The 16513-nt window shown below is 37.6% G+C and overlaps 1 protein-coding gene across 6 annotated transcripts in view; it reads left to right on the forward strand.

Moving 5' to 3' along the window:
- Positions 1-14737, forward strand: part of Tut4 (terminal uridylyl transferase 4) — a 92488-nt gene extending 77751 nt beyond the window's left edge. The window contains exons 25-30 of one of the 6 annotated variants that reach the window (XM_052176955.1): positions 1677-1792; positions 3050-3237; positions 4543-4643; positions 8001-8448; positions 12638-12793; positions 14041-14737. In XM_052176955.1, coding sequence (XP_052032915.1) covers positions 1677-1792; positions 3050-3237; positions 4543-4643; positions 8001-8448; positions 12638-12793; positions 14041-14108 — 1077 coding nt within the window. In that variant the 3' untranslated portion in view covers positions 14109-14737. Of the gene's footprint in view, positions 1-1676; positions 1793-3049; positions 3238-4542; positions 4644-8000; positions 8449-12637; positions 12794-14037 lie in introns of all 6 variants that reach the window. The other 5 variants (XM_052176957.1, XM_052176953.1, XM_052176954.1 and 2 more) reach the window with 5 other exon arrangements.
- The last annotated feature ends 1776 nt before the right edge of the window (positions 14738-16513 follow it).

Below are 16513 nucleotides of genomic sequence, written 5' to 3' on the forward strand. Positions count from 1 at the left end.
TAATGATCCACTGTATAAATATACTATATTAACCATCCATTTATTAGTTGCTTAATTGGGTTGCTTCTGTGCTGTAGCTGTTATGAGCAGTGTTTCTATGAATGTATGGGTAATTTTTTTGCATGATTATGTTTTCATTACACTACACCAAGAAGTAGAATTACTGATTTGTTTGAATATTCATGTGCTTGTGTTTGTGTGTTTAACTTAGCTTTGCTAATTTTCAGTCATACCAGAAATATGTATAGTTTTCAGTTTTTCTACACTGACTATTGTTTTATTTTTAATTATTTCTATTACCATTTTATTTTGTTATCTCTTACTTTTCTAGGTTTCACATGATTTTATAGGCAGCAAATTTGCGCTCTTGGCTTGGAGAAGTATAGCTATTGTTAGGATAAACTAGTGTTTCTTAAAAACCAAGCATTGACAAGGTTAAGCAAGGTGATAGGAAAAAAGAGAAATGAACTTAGTACTGAGACATAGAAAAGGTTTTTTAGCCTTCTCAGGTGCATTCCACGTTTTATTTATATATATGGTAAATATTACATATTCTTTAAAGGCTATTTGCAGAGGGAGAAAGATGGCCCTGTAATTAAGAATACTTCATAATTCAGTGCCTAGCACCCACATAGACAGCTTACAACCACATGTTACTCCATCTTCAACAGACTTGATGGCCTCCTCTGCTTGCCTCCTCGACTCCTGCCCGTACATGGTTCATGTAAACTCATGGTCATACTTTTTGTAAAATTGTAAACCTAATTTTAAATAAGCTAGAAGATTTATCTATAGTCATTTGGAAAGGAGAGCAATTCCTTTTGTTTTTGTGGGGGACGGATATCTTTTTTTGTTTTTGTTTTTTTGAGACATAGTTTTTCTGTATGACAGAGCTCTGGCTCTCCTGGACTTGAAATTCTTTGTAGAAGTAGTGTGGTTTAACAGAAAACATGAGCTTTGTAATCATTACAGAGACAACTTTAAATCTTTCATATGAAACCTAGCCAATTTCATTACCATGTGCAAATGATTTGAATCTCTGAGGTGCAGTTTCTTTTTTCATAAGTTGTAATTGAAAATAACATTTCCTTTATTGAGGTTCCATCAGAAGTCTCTCTGCATTGAACTGTATAATGTTGTGGATACAAAGTATTAGTTCTGTTACTATATATGATGTTATAATAATTCTAATTTTTAAAATTAGTTATTTTTGTTTTAAGCCAATGTTTCTCTGTGTATGTCTGGCTTTCCTAGAACTTGATCTCTTGACCAGGCTGGCCTCAAACTTAGAGATCTGCCTGCTGCCTCTGACTTCCAAGTACTAGGTAAAGATATGTGCCACCGGGCGGTGGTGGCGCACGCCTGTAATCCCAGCACTCTGGGAGGCAGAGGCAGGTGGATTTCTGAGTTCGAGGCCAGCCTGGTCTACAGAGTGAGTTCCAGGACAGCCAAGGCTACACAGAGAAACCCTGTCTCGAAAAAAAACAAATCCAAAAAAAAAAAAAAAAAAAGATATGTGCCACCACCACTTGGCATAATTCTAAATTTTACTTTTTTAATCACAATTTCAATTACAGTGAAAAATTTATTAATGTTGGGGCTTTTTGTTCATATTGATATTTGTACTTGGGAAATTTTACATTTTTTTAAATGGTAAAATTGTATTATTACTGCAGGAGTACTTCTTTGATTCAAGAGTATTAACAGATGGAGAATTGGCTCCTAATGATCGTTGTTGCCGTGTGTGTGGAAAAATAGGTCACTACATGAAGGACTGTCCCAAAAGGAAAAGGTTAGCACATCATTTTCTATCAATATTATAGACAAAGTAAATGTGAGACTAACTTGTATTTATAATTTTATTCAGAAATGTCTTGAGTATGAAAGTTTATTTGTGGCCGGGCTGTGGTGACACACACCTGTAATCTCAGCACTCTGGGAGGTAGAGGCAGGCGGATTTCTGAGTTCCAGGACAACCTGGTCTACAGAGTGAGTTCCAGGACAACCAGGGCTATACAGAGAAACCCTGTCTCGAAAAAACCAAATCCAAACAAAAAAAGAAAGTTTATTTGTTTTAAGTTCAAGGTTTTTAATTGAATCTTAGGTAAATGTTCATCTGAGAGGAATTTATTTTAATGGTATTTTTATAACATTTGTTTATTAACTCATTTAGTTTTTTTTAATAGAAATGTTTATTGAAACATGCTGTGTGTTTGGAACTGTTAGGAGCAAGAAAAAAAACTTCATAGTTACACAAGTTTATAAGTACAATAAACTGAATCCTAGAGATACATGTTGGACTATATCTGTATATTATGTGAATTGAGAAATACATGTCCTCTCTACCACCTCAGGATCATCTATTGGTCTGCACATGGTGGCACACACAGTTAGTCTCAGCACTTGGGAGGCAGAGGCAGGGAAATCCTCTGTGAATTCTAGATCTGTGTTATAGGGAGATCCCGCCTCAAAACAGCAGCAACAACAACAAATCTAAAACAAAAAAGAAAAGAATAAAGAAAATATATGTATGTGATTCATGCATTTGGATGTTTTTAAACAGAATAAATTCTTATCTTCTATCACTGTTAGTTATTAAATTTAGGCAAGGTGGTTATTTTCTCTAAACCTCTCATCTTTAAAGTCACAATAAGTAACAATCTCTAAAGATCTTAGAAGTTAAAATTTGATAGTAAATTTTTTTTCATGTGGCTGAGGATGGTGGAAAACCCCTTTAATCCCAGTACTTGAAAGTTAGAGGCAGGAAGATCTTTGACCTTGCAGCTGGTGGATTCTATATAGCAAGCTGTATAGTGAGTGCCTATCTCGAAAATTAAATAAACAAACAAACAAATAATGTTTGTCATAAAATGACTACGATACTTAAATTTTGTCATACGATTTAGGTATGCTATAAATAGAAGTCACTTTCTTAAAACAGATAACAGCATAGAATTGTGTATGTTAGTCCACTTTTCATTATATATAGTTTAGTGTGTTTTGTGAATCATCAGTTGGTAAGTTCCTGGCTCCACATTATTGGTATCAGCAGTTTACTGTTTAGACTAAAGAAGAAAGACAGTGAAGAGGAGAAGGAAGGAAATGAAGAGGAAAAAGACTCCCGAGACCTTCTTGACTCCCGAGACCTTAGGTGTTTCATATGTGGAGATGCCGGACATGTTCGCCGGGAATGCCCAGAGGTCAAGATGGCCCGCCAGAGGAATAGTAGTGTGGCAGGTAAGAAAAGATAAAAACCATAGTTGCAAATGTTAATTTGCTTGTTCCTTCGGATCAAACCAAGGCTGTTGTATACACTCAACACATGGTTTACTACTGAGCTACAGCTATAATACTACTACACTTCAGTTTGGGGACACTTTTGCTATATAATGCAGGCTGACCTCAAATTTGTGGTCTTCCTGCATCAGCTTCCCTGGAATTACAGTTATGTAATACTTGGCTTTAATTGTATTAATTGTAAAGTGATCTGGGGTAGAAATTTAGTTCAATAAGAGTACAAATCTGCGATGTACATGGCTCTGGATTTGATGCTCTACAGTGTCAAATTTAAAGAAAAAAAAAAGGAAATTCAGAAAAAAGAAAAAAAAATTATATGAGAGATTAGAAACAATCTTTTAAGCCCACTATCCCTGAGAAACAAACAGCTGGCATAGGCTATATAACAAGACTGTGCTTCAAAACAGGTTGAAAGCTTGGAGAGAACTCAGCTGTTACTTGCTGCTCTACTGGGGGACCTGGTCAGTTTCCAGCATCCTAGATAGGCAGTGGACAACTACCTACAACTTTAGCTGCAGGGGATTGATCTAGTACCACCTTCTTGCCTCTATGCATTTGGTGCATAAGCATACATGTTGGCAAAAAAATTATACACGTGAAATAAATTATAAAAAAAATAAAAATTTAAAAACAAGAAACAAGGGGAAGAGGATACAGGTCAATGGTAGCGTCCTCTACCTGGAACTTCTTCCCCTTGTATGCAGTGCTGCCCTGGCTTTGATCTCAGCATGTGGCTGGGCTAGAGAGCAGTGGTGTACATCCTTCTCTAAACTAATTAGTCTGCTCTTTGTAGAAATATATATCTATTGCTTATGTGTATACTATTGTACTTTCAGTAATCAATGCCAGCCTTATTTCAAAAAGTATAAATAGCTAGATAATGTATAGACAAGAAATTGTTAAGACATTAGAATTTAGAGTTGTAGCTTAGTGTAGAGTGCTTTCCTTACATATGATGTTCAACCGCAGTACCACAAAAATAAATGCCATTAAAATCAATATTCTTTAATTTTATTGATTTCTGTTTATTCATTGCTATTACTTTCCTGTGAGGTTTGTTTGTTTGAGACAGAGTCTCATACTCTACCCAATGCTGGCATGGAACTCCTTGTGCAGGGCAGGTCTTGAATTCACAGAAATCTTCTGCCTTAGTTCTTCAAACATTGAGATTATAGATGTGAAACAATGTGCATGCCTGCTTTTTCTGTTTCTTGATATTTTTTTTTCTGTGATGTCTTCTCTCAGCAGCCCAGCTGGTCCGTAACCTTGTCAATGCTCAGCAGGTGGCTGGTTCAGCCCAGCAACAGAGTGACCAGTCCATAAGGACTAGACAGTCTTCAGAATGTGTAGGTATTCTTCCTTTGAATGAGTTTGACAGGAAGAGAATACAGTTCTCTTTTTCTGTTGCTATAATAAAATATTCTATCAAAAGCAACTTAAGCGAGAAAGAATTTATTTTAGTTCACAGTTCTAAGTCCAGTCTGTCAAGGCAGCAGGAGCTTGAAGCAGCTGTCATATCACATCCAAAGAAAGGAAATAGAAAAGCATGAATGCACACTCACCTTTCTCTTTACATTTTATACAGTCCAGAGTCCTTGCCAAGAAAAGGGTACCAATTCAGTAGGCATGCCCACAAAGAGACACATCTCCCTCAGATCTTAGACTCTGCCAAGTTGACACTTGTCTTAAGGTTTTATTGCTGTCAAAAGACACCATGATCATGGCATCACATAGGAAGTTTGCTATAAAAGAAAATACCTGATTGTGACTAGTTTATAATCTTAGAGGTTTAGTCCCTTATTGCCTTGGTGGGAAACGTGGTAGCACGTAGGCAGGCATGGTACTGAAGGAACTGAGAGGTCTACATCTTGATCTGCAGGCAGCAGAAGAGACTGCCATGTTAGGCTTAGCTTGAACATATGAGACCTCAGAGACCACTCCACAGAGGCATTCTTTCTCCAACATATCTCCTAATAGTGCCACTCCCTATGGGCCAAGCATTCACACACATGAATTTATGGGGCGGGGATGGGGGGCATTCCTATTTAAACTACAACAGTTAACACCAACCATCACATCATATGTAATGTTGAAGTTCACGTGATAATTTGCAGAGTTGTCCTTGCTAGGCCCATAAGTTAAAGTAGCATTTATGTTCCTATTAATATTAATGTATTTATGAAGGATTAGGCATTAACTTTGCATAGTAGTAAAGTATTACTGTTAATAAAATAGATAATGAGCATTGTTCCTTTTCACATTTCATAGTCTTTATTTGTTGCTGAACATAACGGAAAATTTATGCTTTCATTTGCTAGCATGAATTCAGTTTTATTTTCCTCTTTTAGAGACTATGTAAATGTCGGAAAGGAAACATGTTTTTATGTATAATGTTTAAAAAGATAAAATTATACCACTGTGATATGCTTTGTTGATTTTTACCAAAAGAGAGGTTGGGAGCTGGGGATAGTGATAGAGATTCCTGGAAGACCAAAGCAGGAACATCTTAGGTTGTAAGCCAGCCTGGTCTAGGTCTCAAAAGCGGGGATTGATACATCTACTAAATTGTAAGACTAGTTATTTATTGCAATCAGTATTTCATTTACTCAGTATATGCTCTTTAGTTAACAGCTTTGTTTTCCTTTTCAGAACATTTATTTGAATTTTCCTACTGTTTTGGGGTTTCTTTGTACATATAGTGTATTAGTCAAGGTTGTCTTTGAAACAGAATTGATAGAATGAATATGAGTGTGTGTGTGTGTTTGTGTGTGTTAAGAGTGGCTTACAGCCTGTGGTCCCATAATGGCTGTCTCCTGACAGAAAGGCCAAGGATCTGGTAGTTGTTGAGTCCTCGGGACTAGATATTTCAGCTGTCTCACTCTGGTGCTAGAGCTCCAAGGAGGTCCTAGAGAGCAGCCAGTTTTCAGTTCACATTGCAATTTCAAAGAAGTAGATTCTAGCACTAAAAAAGAAATGGTTCAGGATAGATGAACCTGCTAGTGAGATTGAGGGCAAGCAGAAAACAATTCCAATAGGTGGTCAGGTTGACAACCAAAGTTAGCCGTAACATAATCATTGTTCTTGTTTTTTAATAATGCTTGGAAGTCATTGCTATTAGGGTAGTTGCTTCATAGTCCTTTATTTGCCTGTAGTTTAACATCTTTCTCCCTCTGTGTAAAGTTGTCAGAACCCCAGGAACTAGACTTACTGACAATTGTGAGCTTCCATGTGGCGACTGGGAATTGAACCCAGGTCCTCTGGAAGAACAGCCAGTGCTCCTAAGCAGCTGTAAGAGCTCTCTGGCTCTTTTTTGTTTGTTTGTTTGTTTGTTTGTTTGTTTCTTTTTTGAGACATGGTTTCTCTGGATAGCCCTGATCTGTAGACCAGACTGGCATTGAACTCACCAAGATCTACCTCTATCTGCCTCCTGGCATTATGTCTGTTTAATTCTTAAGCCTCAGATATGTTATTCCCTTGGCTGTGGACTTTACTATTTAACTTCTTTTAGAGTTCAGTTACCTTGAACAGTTAAGTGTTTCCATGCCCACTTTTTTAGTTAGGGTTTTACAACTGTGAAGAGACACTTTGACTGTGGCAACTCTTTTAAAGGGAACCTTTAGTTAGGGCTAGCTTACAGTTTCAGAGGTTCAGTCCATTGTCAGCCTGGCAGAAAGCAGGGCAGCATCTAGGCAGGCAGACATAGTGGTGCAGAAGCCATGAGTTCTGCGTCTGATCTGAACGCAGCTAGGAGGAGACTGGGTTCTACACACTGGGCGGACGGAGCCTGAGCATAGAAACCCTCAAAGCCTACCTACACAGTGACTCACTTCCTTTAACAAGGCACCATATACTTCAATAAGGTTACACCTAATAGTGCCACTCCCTTTGACCAGGCATTAAAACAAATGAATCTATGGGGGGCAGACCTCTTCAAATCACCACACTCATAGACCTTCAGACATGATTTTTCTGTTGCTAAATATTCTTTCTCTATCTTTTTTTTTTTTTACCAGATTTGCTTCTGTTTATTTTTTAGTTTTAGTTTAAATGTTACTTAATCCTTGATCCCTACATTCCTTTAAAAGTGGAAGTTAGGTGTTTCTGTTTATCATAGTATACTATAAATGAGACTTTTTGTGTAGGAAGGTGTACTTATTCTCAATAAGTAGCCCAGTTTTGCCAGACTTTCTCCTCCTGCCTGCGCAGATAACAGATACAATACACTGTGCCTGCCTGTCTAATTATACAGTCTTTATCACAGTAAGAATTGTTATACTTCATTGTAAGTACTTGTGTTATTTTTTTCTGCTCCCTGATTTCTGTGTGCAGTAAAGTTTTAAACTTCATAATGGCATAGATGTATCTTCAGTACCTAATAACAGTGTCCAGTGTACACAGTTGTTCAGGGGGCTGAGTGAATGTGGCTGTGAGCAATCTGGGTGTTAGCTTCTAGTTTACAGAGGAGGTGTATGTTGTTTATGATGCTAGGTTCTCTTTTTCTTGAACAGCAACAAAAAAAGGCTTATGAATCATTACTCGTGAGAGAATTTGAGCACCTTGGGGAAAAATTTTACCTTCATTTAATAGGAGATTTTATTATTTGTTGTATACATCATATAGTTCTGTTTCTGATGTTCTAATGAAATAACTATTATGTTTTAGTAATCTTAATTTTTAAAATTATCTTTCTTTTTTTCCTGCAGTCTGATTCACCATCTTATTCTCCTCAGCCTCAGCCTTTTCCACAGACTTCTCCCCAACCATCTGCCCTTCCCCCACCTCCATCCCAGCCAGGATCCCAGCCTAAGCTTGGCCCACCCCAGCAGGGAGGCCAGCCCCCTCATCAGGTTCAGATGCCCTTGTATAACTTTCCTCAGTCACCCCCAGCTCACTATTCACCCATGCACAGTATGGGTTTATTGCCAATGCACCCCCTCCAGATCCCCGCCCCGTCATGGCCCATCCACGGCCCATTGCTACATTCTGCTCCTGGCAGTGCCCCCAGCAATATTGGCTTGAATGATCCCAGCATCATCTTTGCCCAGCCTGCCGCCAGGCCGATGGCAATTCCTAGCTCTTCTCATGACGGACACTGGCCTCGCACCGTGGCTCCCAGTTCCCTGGTGAACAACGGTGCAGTGGGCAATTCGGGTAATTTACCTCTTTTTTCTTTTATATTTGATTGTGGAAAGGCTGAATGGCTAGTATTATTTGTTGAACATGGAGTAACAAGAAGAAGAAAGGAAGACAAGCTATATTTATGAAGATAGTGTATGAAATTATACCATATGAGTTTTAAATACAGACTTGTATTTGAATCTTGTTTTCCATTTCTTACAATGTCTTGACATTATCTCTCTATGCATTTCCTTGATCTCTAAAACAATGATATGAATAGCCTCTAACAATGTTGAGAATAGTAAGTGAGGTAATACTCATAAATATTACTCTTCTTAGTGGTTTTCTTTTCCCCTTCACTTGGTATAGGGATTATTAGCACTCATCTCATAAATGATCAAATTGAGAGAGAGTGTATGATACTCCACCCAGAATGATTGAGACTAGCCTATGCTAAATGAAGCCCTCTCCCCAAGAACAAAAGCCTGACAGAAAGCCAGGTGTAGCAGTTGAGGCCAGCTTGAACTACATGAGATGCTTTCCCCTATTTGGGGTAGTGAAATTGAAGAAATAAGTAATTAACTGTTATCAGTTGATCATGGTAGATTGAAGGCTTAACCTGGTGAGGTCCGTTTGGTTTGGTTTTTACTAAACCTGTGCTCTAGAGTGAGGAACAGTTCATTTGGCCCACCCCAGCGGCATTCATTCCCTTCTCTTCCTCTTTTATTTTTTTTAACTGGGAGGCAGGTAGTAAAAATGTTTTAATGTAGGCTTAAACACAAGAGTTAGGAGAAAGAAAAGCATGCAGAACAAAGAAAACCTAAGCAGAGTTCTAGAAAATGAGGTGTACCCAAGTGGGGCAGATCTGTGGTTTCTAAGACCAAAGAAAATAGGGTATATGTATTTCTGTGCTTAAATCTGTCAAACACTTATCATGTATAGTCTATGGTTGCCAGTGAGTTATAAAGACACACCCTATATTGTTTCCTTTTATAGATTAGTTCAGTGTTTATATGTTCATATACTGTCTCCAACATGCCATTGGTGTATCTTTGTTTCAGTCGTAGTAAACTAATAATTAACAAAACGTCTTGGAAATCTACCATACTGTCTTACTTTGCTTTTTAAAGTGGTTGCTTCTACCTAGGAAGTCCTCTTCATTACCTCTAATTCCAATTTTCATACCTTCTGCCTTGCCCTAAAGATTTAATTAGTATCACTGCCCTCAGAAAGCCCTTGAGTCTTGCTGTGTGCTTGTTTCCTTAGTATCAATATCGTAGCATTTGTCTAATTGCATTAAAATGATACCTTAGAATGAATTTCTAAAGCAGTAGTTCCCAACCTTCCTAATGCTATGACCCTTTAATATAGTTCCTCATGTTGTGGTGACCCCCAACTATAAAATTATTTTTGTTGCTATTTCATAACTATAATTTTGCTACTGTTATGAATCATAATGTAAATACTGATATGCAACCCCTGTGAATGGATCACTCACCCCCAAAAGGGTTGTGACTGGCAGGTTGCAAACCACTATTCTAAAGATGTTGGAGAGAGGGGTGCATCACAGGTACTGAGTTGAGACATGCACGACATTAGATGAAGGCCAAAGATAATGATCTCTGGCCTTGCAGCTCTCTTACTCTTCTGTGGCCTCTGGCAGTTTAACTCTTAACTGTTCTGTGACTAAAAGCTACTGGTTTCTGATAATTGAATCCTGTTGGAAGAAGCCTCATGGGATTAAGAAAAAAGGTTTAGTTACTTGGCTCTTTTCTCTCTAGTTTAGGAGTTCCTAGCTGGCCATGCAAAAAGCTGGAAATTAACTCTGAACCAGAAAGAAAAAGCAGAGAGGTGCAGGGAGTGAGGGAGGGAGGGAGGGAGGGAGGGAAGGAGGGATTGAAAAGAAAGTCCAACAAACCTTTCTTTCTGTTCTCAATATTTATGCTTTCTCTAAAAATTACCTCATATATCTATCAGGTAGAACTGTTACAGCAGGATAATTGATTTTTGAAATACTCTTACATCCCATAATTTCATAGTAAGTTTAAGGCAATAGTTCGTGTCATAGGTTTGAGGAGTTACAACAGAAATGTTTACATGTCTTTCCATAGAGATTCGTACTTGATAAACTTCATTATCTTCTACATCTACAAGTTCATTATAAGTTTAAAGCAATAATTTTTATGTCACAAGTTAGCATGGTTTAGTCAAGAAACAAGTCATGTGCTTTGTGTCTTACTATTTTTGATTTTATATAATCTTCCTTCCTTCCTTCCTTCCTTCCTTCCTTCCTTCCTTCTTTCCTTCCTTCCTTCCTTCCTTCCTTCCTTCCTTCCTTCCTTCCTTCCTTCCTTCCTTCCTTCCTTCCTTCCTTCCTTTTCCATGATTGTAATGTGTTCCAAGCCTGTTTCCTTTTCCTAGTTCAATTAGCCCATGGCACATGAAGGTTTACAGAGCTCTATTTGCAGCTTTTATTTTATAGGGAGCTTGAGAATACTTGGATCAATTTAAGCATTCTATAAAATCATAATCAGAAACTGTGAAATCATCAAGTTGTCTACACAGCATTACTGTATGGAAGTACATGTTTATATTTATTCTGCAGGAAATCTGCCCAGTAGGGGTTGGCTAATGCCCAGGAATCATTAGGTTATGCCATAGTGACAGATAAGGCATATCAGTACATAAGCAGCCTTGGGATGGAATCTCTAAGACCCTGTATTCTTAGAGTTCACCCATCACAGCCATGCAAAATGGTGGGCCATCTCCATAACACTCGCTTGCTTGCCTGCCTCAGCCTTTTCTGATGGCTTCTGACATTAAGATTTTTTTTTTCCCAGCCAGGCAGTGGTGGTGCACACCTGTAATCCCAGCACTCTGGGAGGCAGAGGCAGGTGGATTTCTGAGTTTGAGGCCAGCCTGGTCTACAGAGTGAGTTCTAGGACAGCCAGGGCTATAGAGAGAAACCCTGTCGCGAAAAAAACAAATCCAAAAAAACAAAAAAAAAAAAAATTTTTTTTCCCTCTGTGCCTCTATAATATCTAGATTAGTGTCTGACAGTGTTAATGCATTATTTATGTTTTAGACTAATACTACAAAATAACCCAAGTGTTTGGTTTCTAGGTGTACAACTCCTAATAATAAATCTACATTAAAGTAGGACTAAGTGGGATTATATTAAATTGAAAGTTAGGTTTTTGTCTTTTAAAGGGGAGATCACAAATACAGTTGCCCAGTTCCTCAATTATGCAGCCAAGGTTCTCATTTTAGGGAAATTGCAGGGGTCAGCACATCCCAAGTGCAATGAAAGATTCTGAAAATTAGAATTTTTTTTGTTGTTGTTGTTTTGGTTTGGTTTTTCTAGACAGGGTTTCTCTGTGTAGCCCTGGCTGTTCTGGAATTCATTCTGTAGACCAGGCTGGCCTCGAACTCAGAAATCCGCCTGTTTCTGCCTCCCAAGTGCTGGGATTAAAGGCATGCGCCACCACTGCCCAACAAATTAGGATTTTATTAGAGTGGAAGATTCTCTAACTTATACTCTCCATGTGTTCCTCCTCCATTATTGTTTGAGATGAGGTCTATATTTAGCCATGTCTTTTCTGGAACTCATAGAGATCCACCTGCCTCTGTCTCTGGAGGACTAGAATTAAAGGCTTGATCTATTATACCTGGATTTCTCCATTTTTGAAACTATAGTGAGATATTATGTTATACATTTGGCTATGAAAACTGAGCAAGGCAAATTGAGGTATATCCTTAAAAATCTTTTTATGCTGAAGTATCATTTCTTTATTGGCCATGATGATACCTATCCTATTCTCACTTATTTTCCAAGCTCTGAGCCCTTGGGTTTCATCTCTTAATTACAATATGGCTTTTTTAACTTTGTAAACCATCCTTTTCTGATTGCCACCTCAAGAAAACTTGAGGTGGCAATCATGTTGAACTCATCTTGTCACTTCTGTCTGTCCTTCACAATTCTCATTAGCCACTATAAGGAAACCTCTCGCCTTCGAATTCTAGATTAGCCATCTTTATATACAATGTATATAAATGTTTTGAACAAATAATAATGCTTGATTCTTTAAAGAATATTTGGCATCTGGATTTATCATAATACAAAGTTGATGTTAAATACTTATTATATCTCTAGAATAAAGTAATATTTGAATTACATTTTAAAATGTAGTGTTTTTTGTTTGTTTGTCTTATTGGAATGCAGAGCCACGCTTTCGAGGACTAACTCCTCCAATTCCATGGGAACATGCACCACGCCCCCATTTCCCCCTTGTCCCAGCTTCGTGGCCTTATGGTTTGCATCAAAACTTCATGCATCAGGGAAATCCAAGATTTCAGCCCAAACCCTTCTACGCTCAAGGTACCAGTGCTTATGACTCAGTATCAAGCTGGGTGGGTTTTCTTCTGAGCTGGGAATCTCAGTGGAGGCCATGATTTAAGAGTAACATCCATGCATTCAGTAAACAGTTTCTGAGACAGCATACTGTATGTCAGACTATATTTACTACTTGTTACTTAAATACTAGGTAAAGCACAGTGCCCATACTTAATGCATATTTTAATAAGAGAGCAAAGCATGTAAAAACAGCCAAAAACAGTTTTGAAGAATAACTTAACCGTATTCTAGTTGTCTGCCTTAGGTATCAAAGGTTGCATCTGAATTTCATCTTATAAGAATTATTTATTACCCTAGAATTTATAAAGCAGGAAGGTGTTCTTAGTTAAGGGAATACATGTAAAATGTTACTGAGTTTTTTCTGACATTAAAAAAAAAAAGAAAAAATAATACTAGAGGAAGGAGGTGGCTATCAAAGATATGTGAATGCTCATGCTAGATAGGGAAGGTAGGCTGAAAATTCTGTAAAGGAATTTGAGTTTGAGTCATATTAGTAAAAGTAGTGCATGAGTGACAGAAGGACCTGCTAACAGCTGTGACTGCGTAGTAAAGGTTAGACCATACATTTTAAGGACTAAGACCATTTTATCTAAGTTCGTACTTCAAAATTATCAGTCGTTAAAGGGAGCAGTCTTCCTGATCTCTAAACTGCTGGACACTTTGAAAGCATACAGCAGTGGTTCTCAAGTTGTGTGTTGTAACCCCTGTCACAGGTAACCCCTGTCACAGGACTCTTTCACATGGGTCTCCTAACGTCGTTAGAAAATATATATTTACATTTTAACTCAGAACAGTCATAAAATCGCAGTTATGAAGTAGCAATGAAAATAATATGATTGGGGTCACCACCACATGAGGAACCGTATAACAGGGTCCCAGCAGTGGGAAGTGTTGAGAACCACTGGTATAGAATGAATGGCAGGACCCTGACCATGGTTGTGTTTGTCTCTTGAGCAGAGATCTAAAGCTGAAAAAGTCCTGTCAGTTATAGAAGAATTTGTAGTTTTCCTGCGTGTGTTTTTTTTTTCTTTCTTGCCCTTTTTTGTTCCCTGTCTTCATAAATCTATATTTGTTCCCCCTCCAAATGTTTTATAATTAATGTGGATTTTTAAAACACTGTATAACTAGTTAACAAATTTACTTTAAGTGGGAGGGGATTAAGGTAAGTAGACACAAACTCTTCAGCTTGCTCTCTGTGTTGTTTCCAGCAGACAGATGTGCCACGCGTCGCTGTAGAGAGCGTTGTCCCCACCCACCACGAGGAAATGTGTCAGAGTAATGGCAGCCCACAGCAACCAGCCAATCGTGCTGTCTCAAGGGTATCCGTACCTCAGTGTCAGTTACACTCAGCAGAAAAATTGACATTTAAGGAAAGCAAAACAAATCAGGTCCTGATTTAAAATTTTAACACATGTTTAGATAGCTTATTTAAATTCCAAGACTGTTTTTAAACACTGTATTATTTGTATATAAATATGAACTATAGTTTTTACTGGTATCACTAAATTGAGTGATACAAATTTCATCTATTTTATTACCCTATTTTTAAGGGAATTTTATGTTTTGTTTAACCTTGATGAATTGTATAAAGAGAGAATTTAAAAAATTACATTCTTTATTTTCTATTAGCTGTATTCATACTTTGGTTGCTTCAGACTTTATATATATTGTTCTTAAGGATTAGGAAAGGATTTCATGTGTTTTAAATTTGTCACTTCTATTCTTTACAAAACCTTGTAGTGCCAAAAACTTTTTAAAAGGTTAAAAAAATAAATAAAATTACAACAAAGATTCAAAAATTTTTTTCTTTTACATACTTGTATATTGAATATATTCAAACTTGAATGGAAAGTTGCTTTTGTCTGTATTTGAAGTTCTATTTTAAGTTAATAAATCTTTTTGACAAGAGTCATATTTGGTTAATTCATGTGGTGTAGATGTTAGGAATACATTGTAATAATTGAAAGAAGTAACTTTCAGTGATTGTTCCAAGTCAGACTTAGTTTTAGAGATTCAAAGATCTTTTTCCCATTTTATTGGATTTTCACAAGTGCTGTGTGAAGGTGATAGAAGCAAATGCTGTGTCCGTGTTGTCATTGAAAGTGAATACTGAAGAACAGAGCAGTGGAGTGAATTCCAAAGGTAGTGGTTATATTCTGTAGTTTGACTCAAAATAGATCCTTTGAGGGCCAGGTTGTAGTTGATTTGCAGAGAGCTTTCCTATTGTGTAGGAAGTAGACACTGGATTCAGTCTACAGCAGTGCCCTCCCTCCAGCCCACATCTCCAATTTTCTTTTTTTTTTTTAATTAAGGAAAGTTTATCAAGTAAAAGTAAAGGAAAAGTAATTATTTACTGAAGAGCTAGTACAGGCCAGAGTAGCCCTTCGCAGTCCTGTAGTACCTGGAAAGATGCCTGCCAGGGTGCTAACTGTCACCCTTGTGACCAGTCATGAGTCCCTTAGCCTCTCGGATGGATTTCAAGAAATATATAATAGCACAATGTCTAATGTTGAAACATCAGAGTTGGCTTAAATTTAGATACTGTCATTCAGTTTATTTGGCTTCATTTTACAGTTAACATAAACATGAGATGTGTGCATATGGCTGCTGGTAGAACAGACTTTTATAGTTATAGAAATACGCATTAGCTATATAACTGGCAGTACTATATGTTTGATACACCAGCTTCACCAAAACTTGTAGTGTATAGGTAATGCTGAGATCAGGCATTTTCAGCCCCATCATTACAGCCCGTGAAGTTGGTCATCAAGCCAAATGTTACTATAAAGTGTATGGGATATTGAAAATCAGGCTTGAGATGGTGGTGGCATATTTCTTTTAACTTCCTTTTACCGTGTATTATTTTTGGTGTGTTTATTAAATAGGAGACTGTGCTCTTGTTTGAAATATTAGTGAAATACAGATGGTTGAGAGTATCCCTGTCATATTTACAGCCCCAAGTTAAGGATAGGTGTATTTACCATTGGTTTTTCACATTATAGATTCAGTATCCTATAGATACCTAAAAAAATAGTGAAGTCAGCTCTTTTGTAAATGCATACCTGGCCGGGCGGTGGTGGCGCACGCCCATAATCCCAGCACTTAGGAGGCAGAGGCAGGTGGATTTTTGAGTTCGAGGCCAGCCTGGTTTACAGAGTGAGTTCCAGGACAGCCAGGGCTATACAGAGAAACCCTGTCTTGGAAAAAAAATGCATACCTGATCCCCCTGTACTTTTGTGTTAAAAAAGTTGGGACATCCTGCATTCATTTCCAGCATTGGAGGCAGATGCAGAAGTATCAAGAAATTTAAGGTCTGTTTGGCATGTAGGCACAGAACTTTAATCCTAGTGCTTGGGAGGCAGAGGGAGGCAGATCTCAAGTTTGAAGCCAGCCTGATATATAGAAGAAGCTCTATATATCAGGGTTATATAGTACAGATCTTGTTTCAAAAAACCACCAAGAAATTGAAATTTATCCTCAATTGCATAGAGTTTGAGGCTAGCCTGAGCTACAGAAGACTCTCAAAAAAAAAAAAAATCCACATACATGTTTTATCTCAACATTCAAATATTTCATCTGGGGGTTAAGAGGGCGATAGTCTTTTCACTGTTCTATCTGCTTCTGTATATAATTGATGTTTTCGTTGAAACGCAACCCAAAGAAACCTTTTAAAAAAATGTAACA

This window comes from Apodemus sylvaticus, chromosome 3 (assembly GCF_947179515.1).
Source record: "Apodemus sylvaticus chromosome 3, mApoSyl1.1, whole genome shotgun sequence".
Taxonomy (NCBI): domain Eukaryota; kingdom Metazoa; phylum Chordata; class Mammalia; order Rodentia; family Muridae; genus Apodemus; species Apodemus sylvaticus.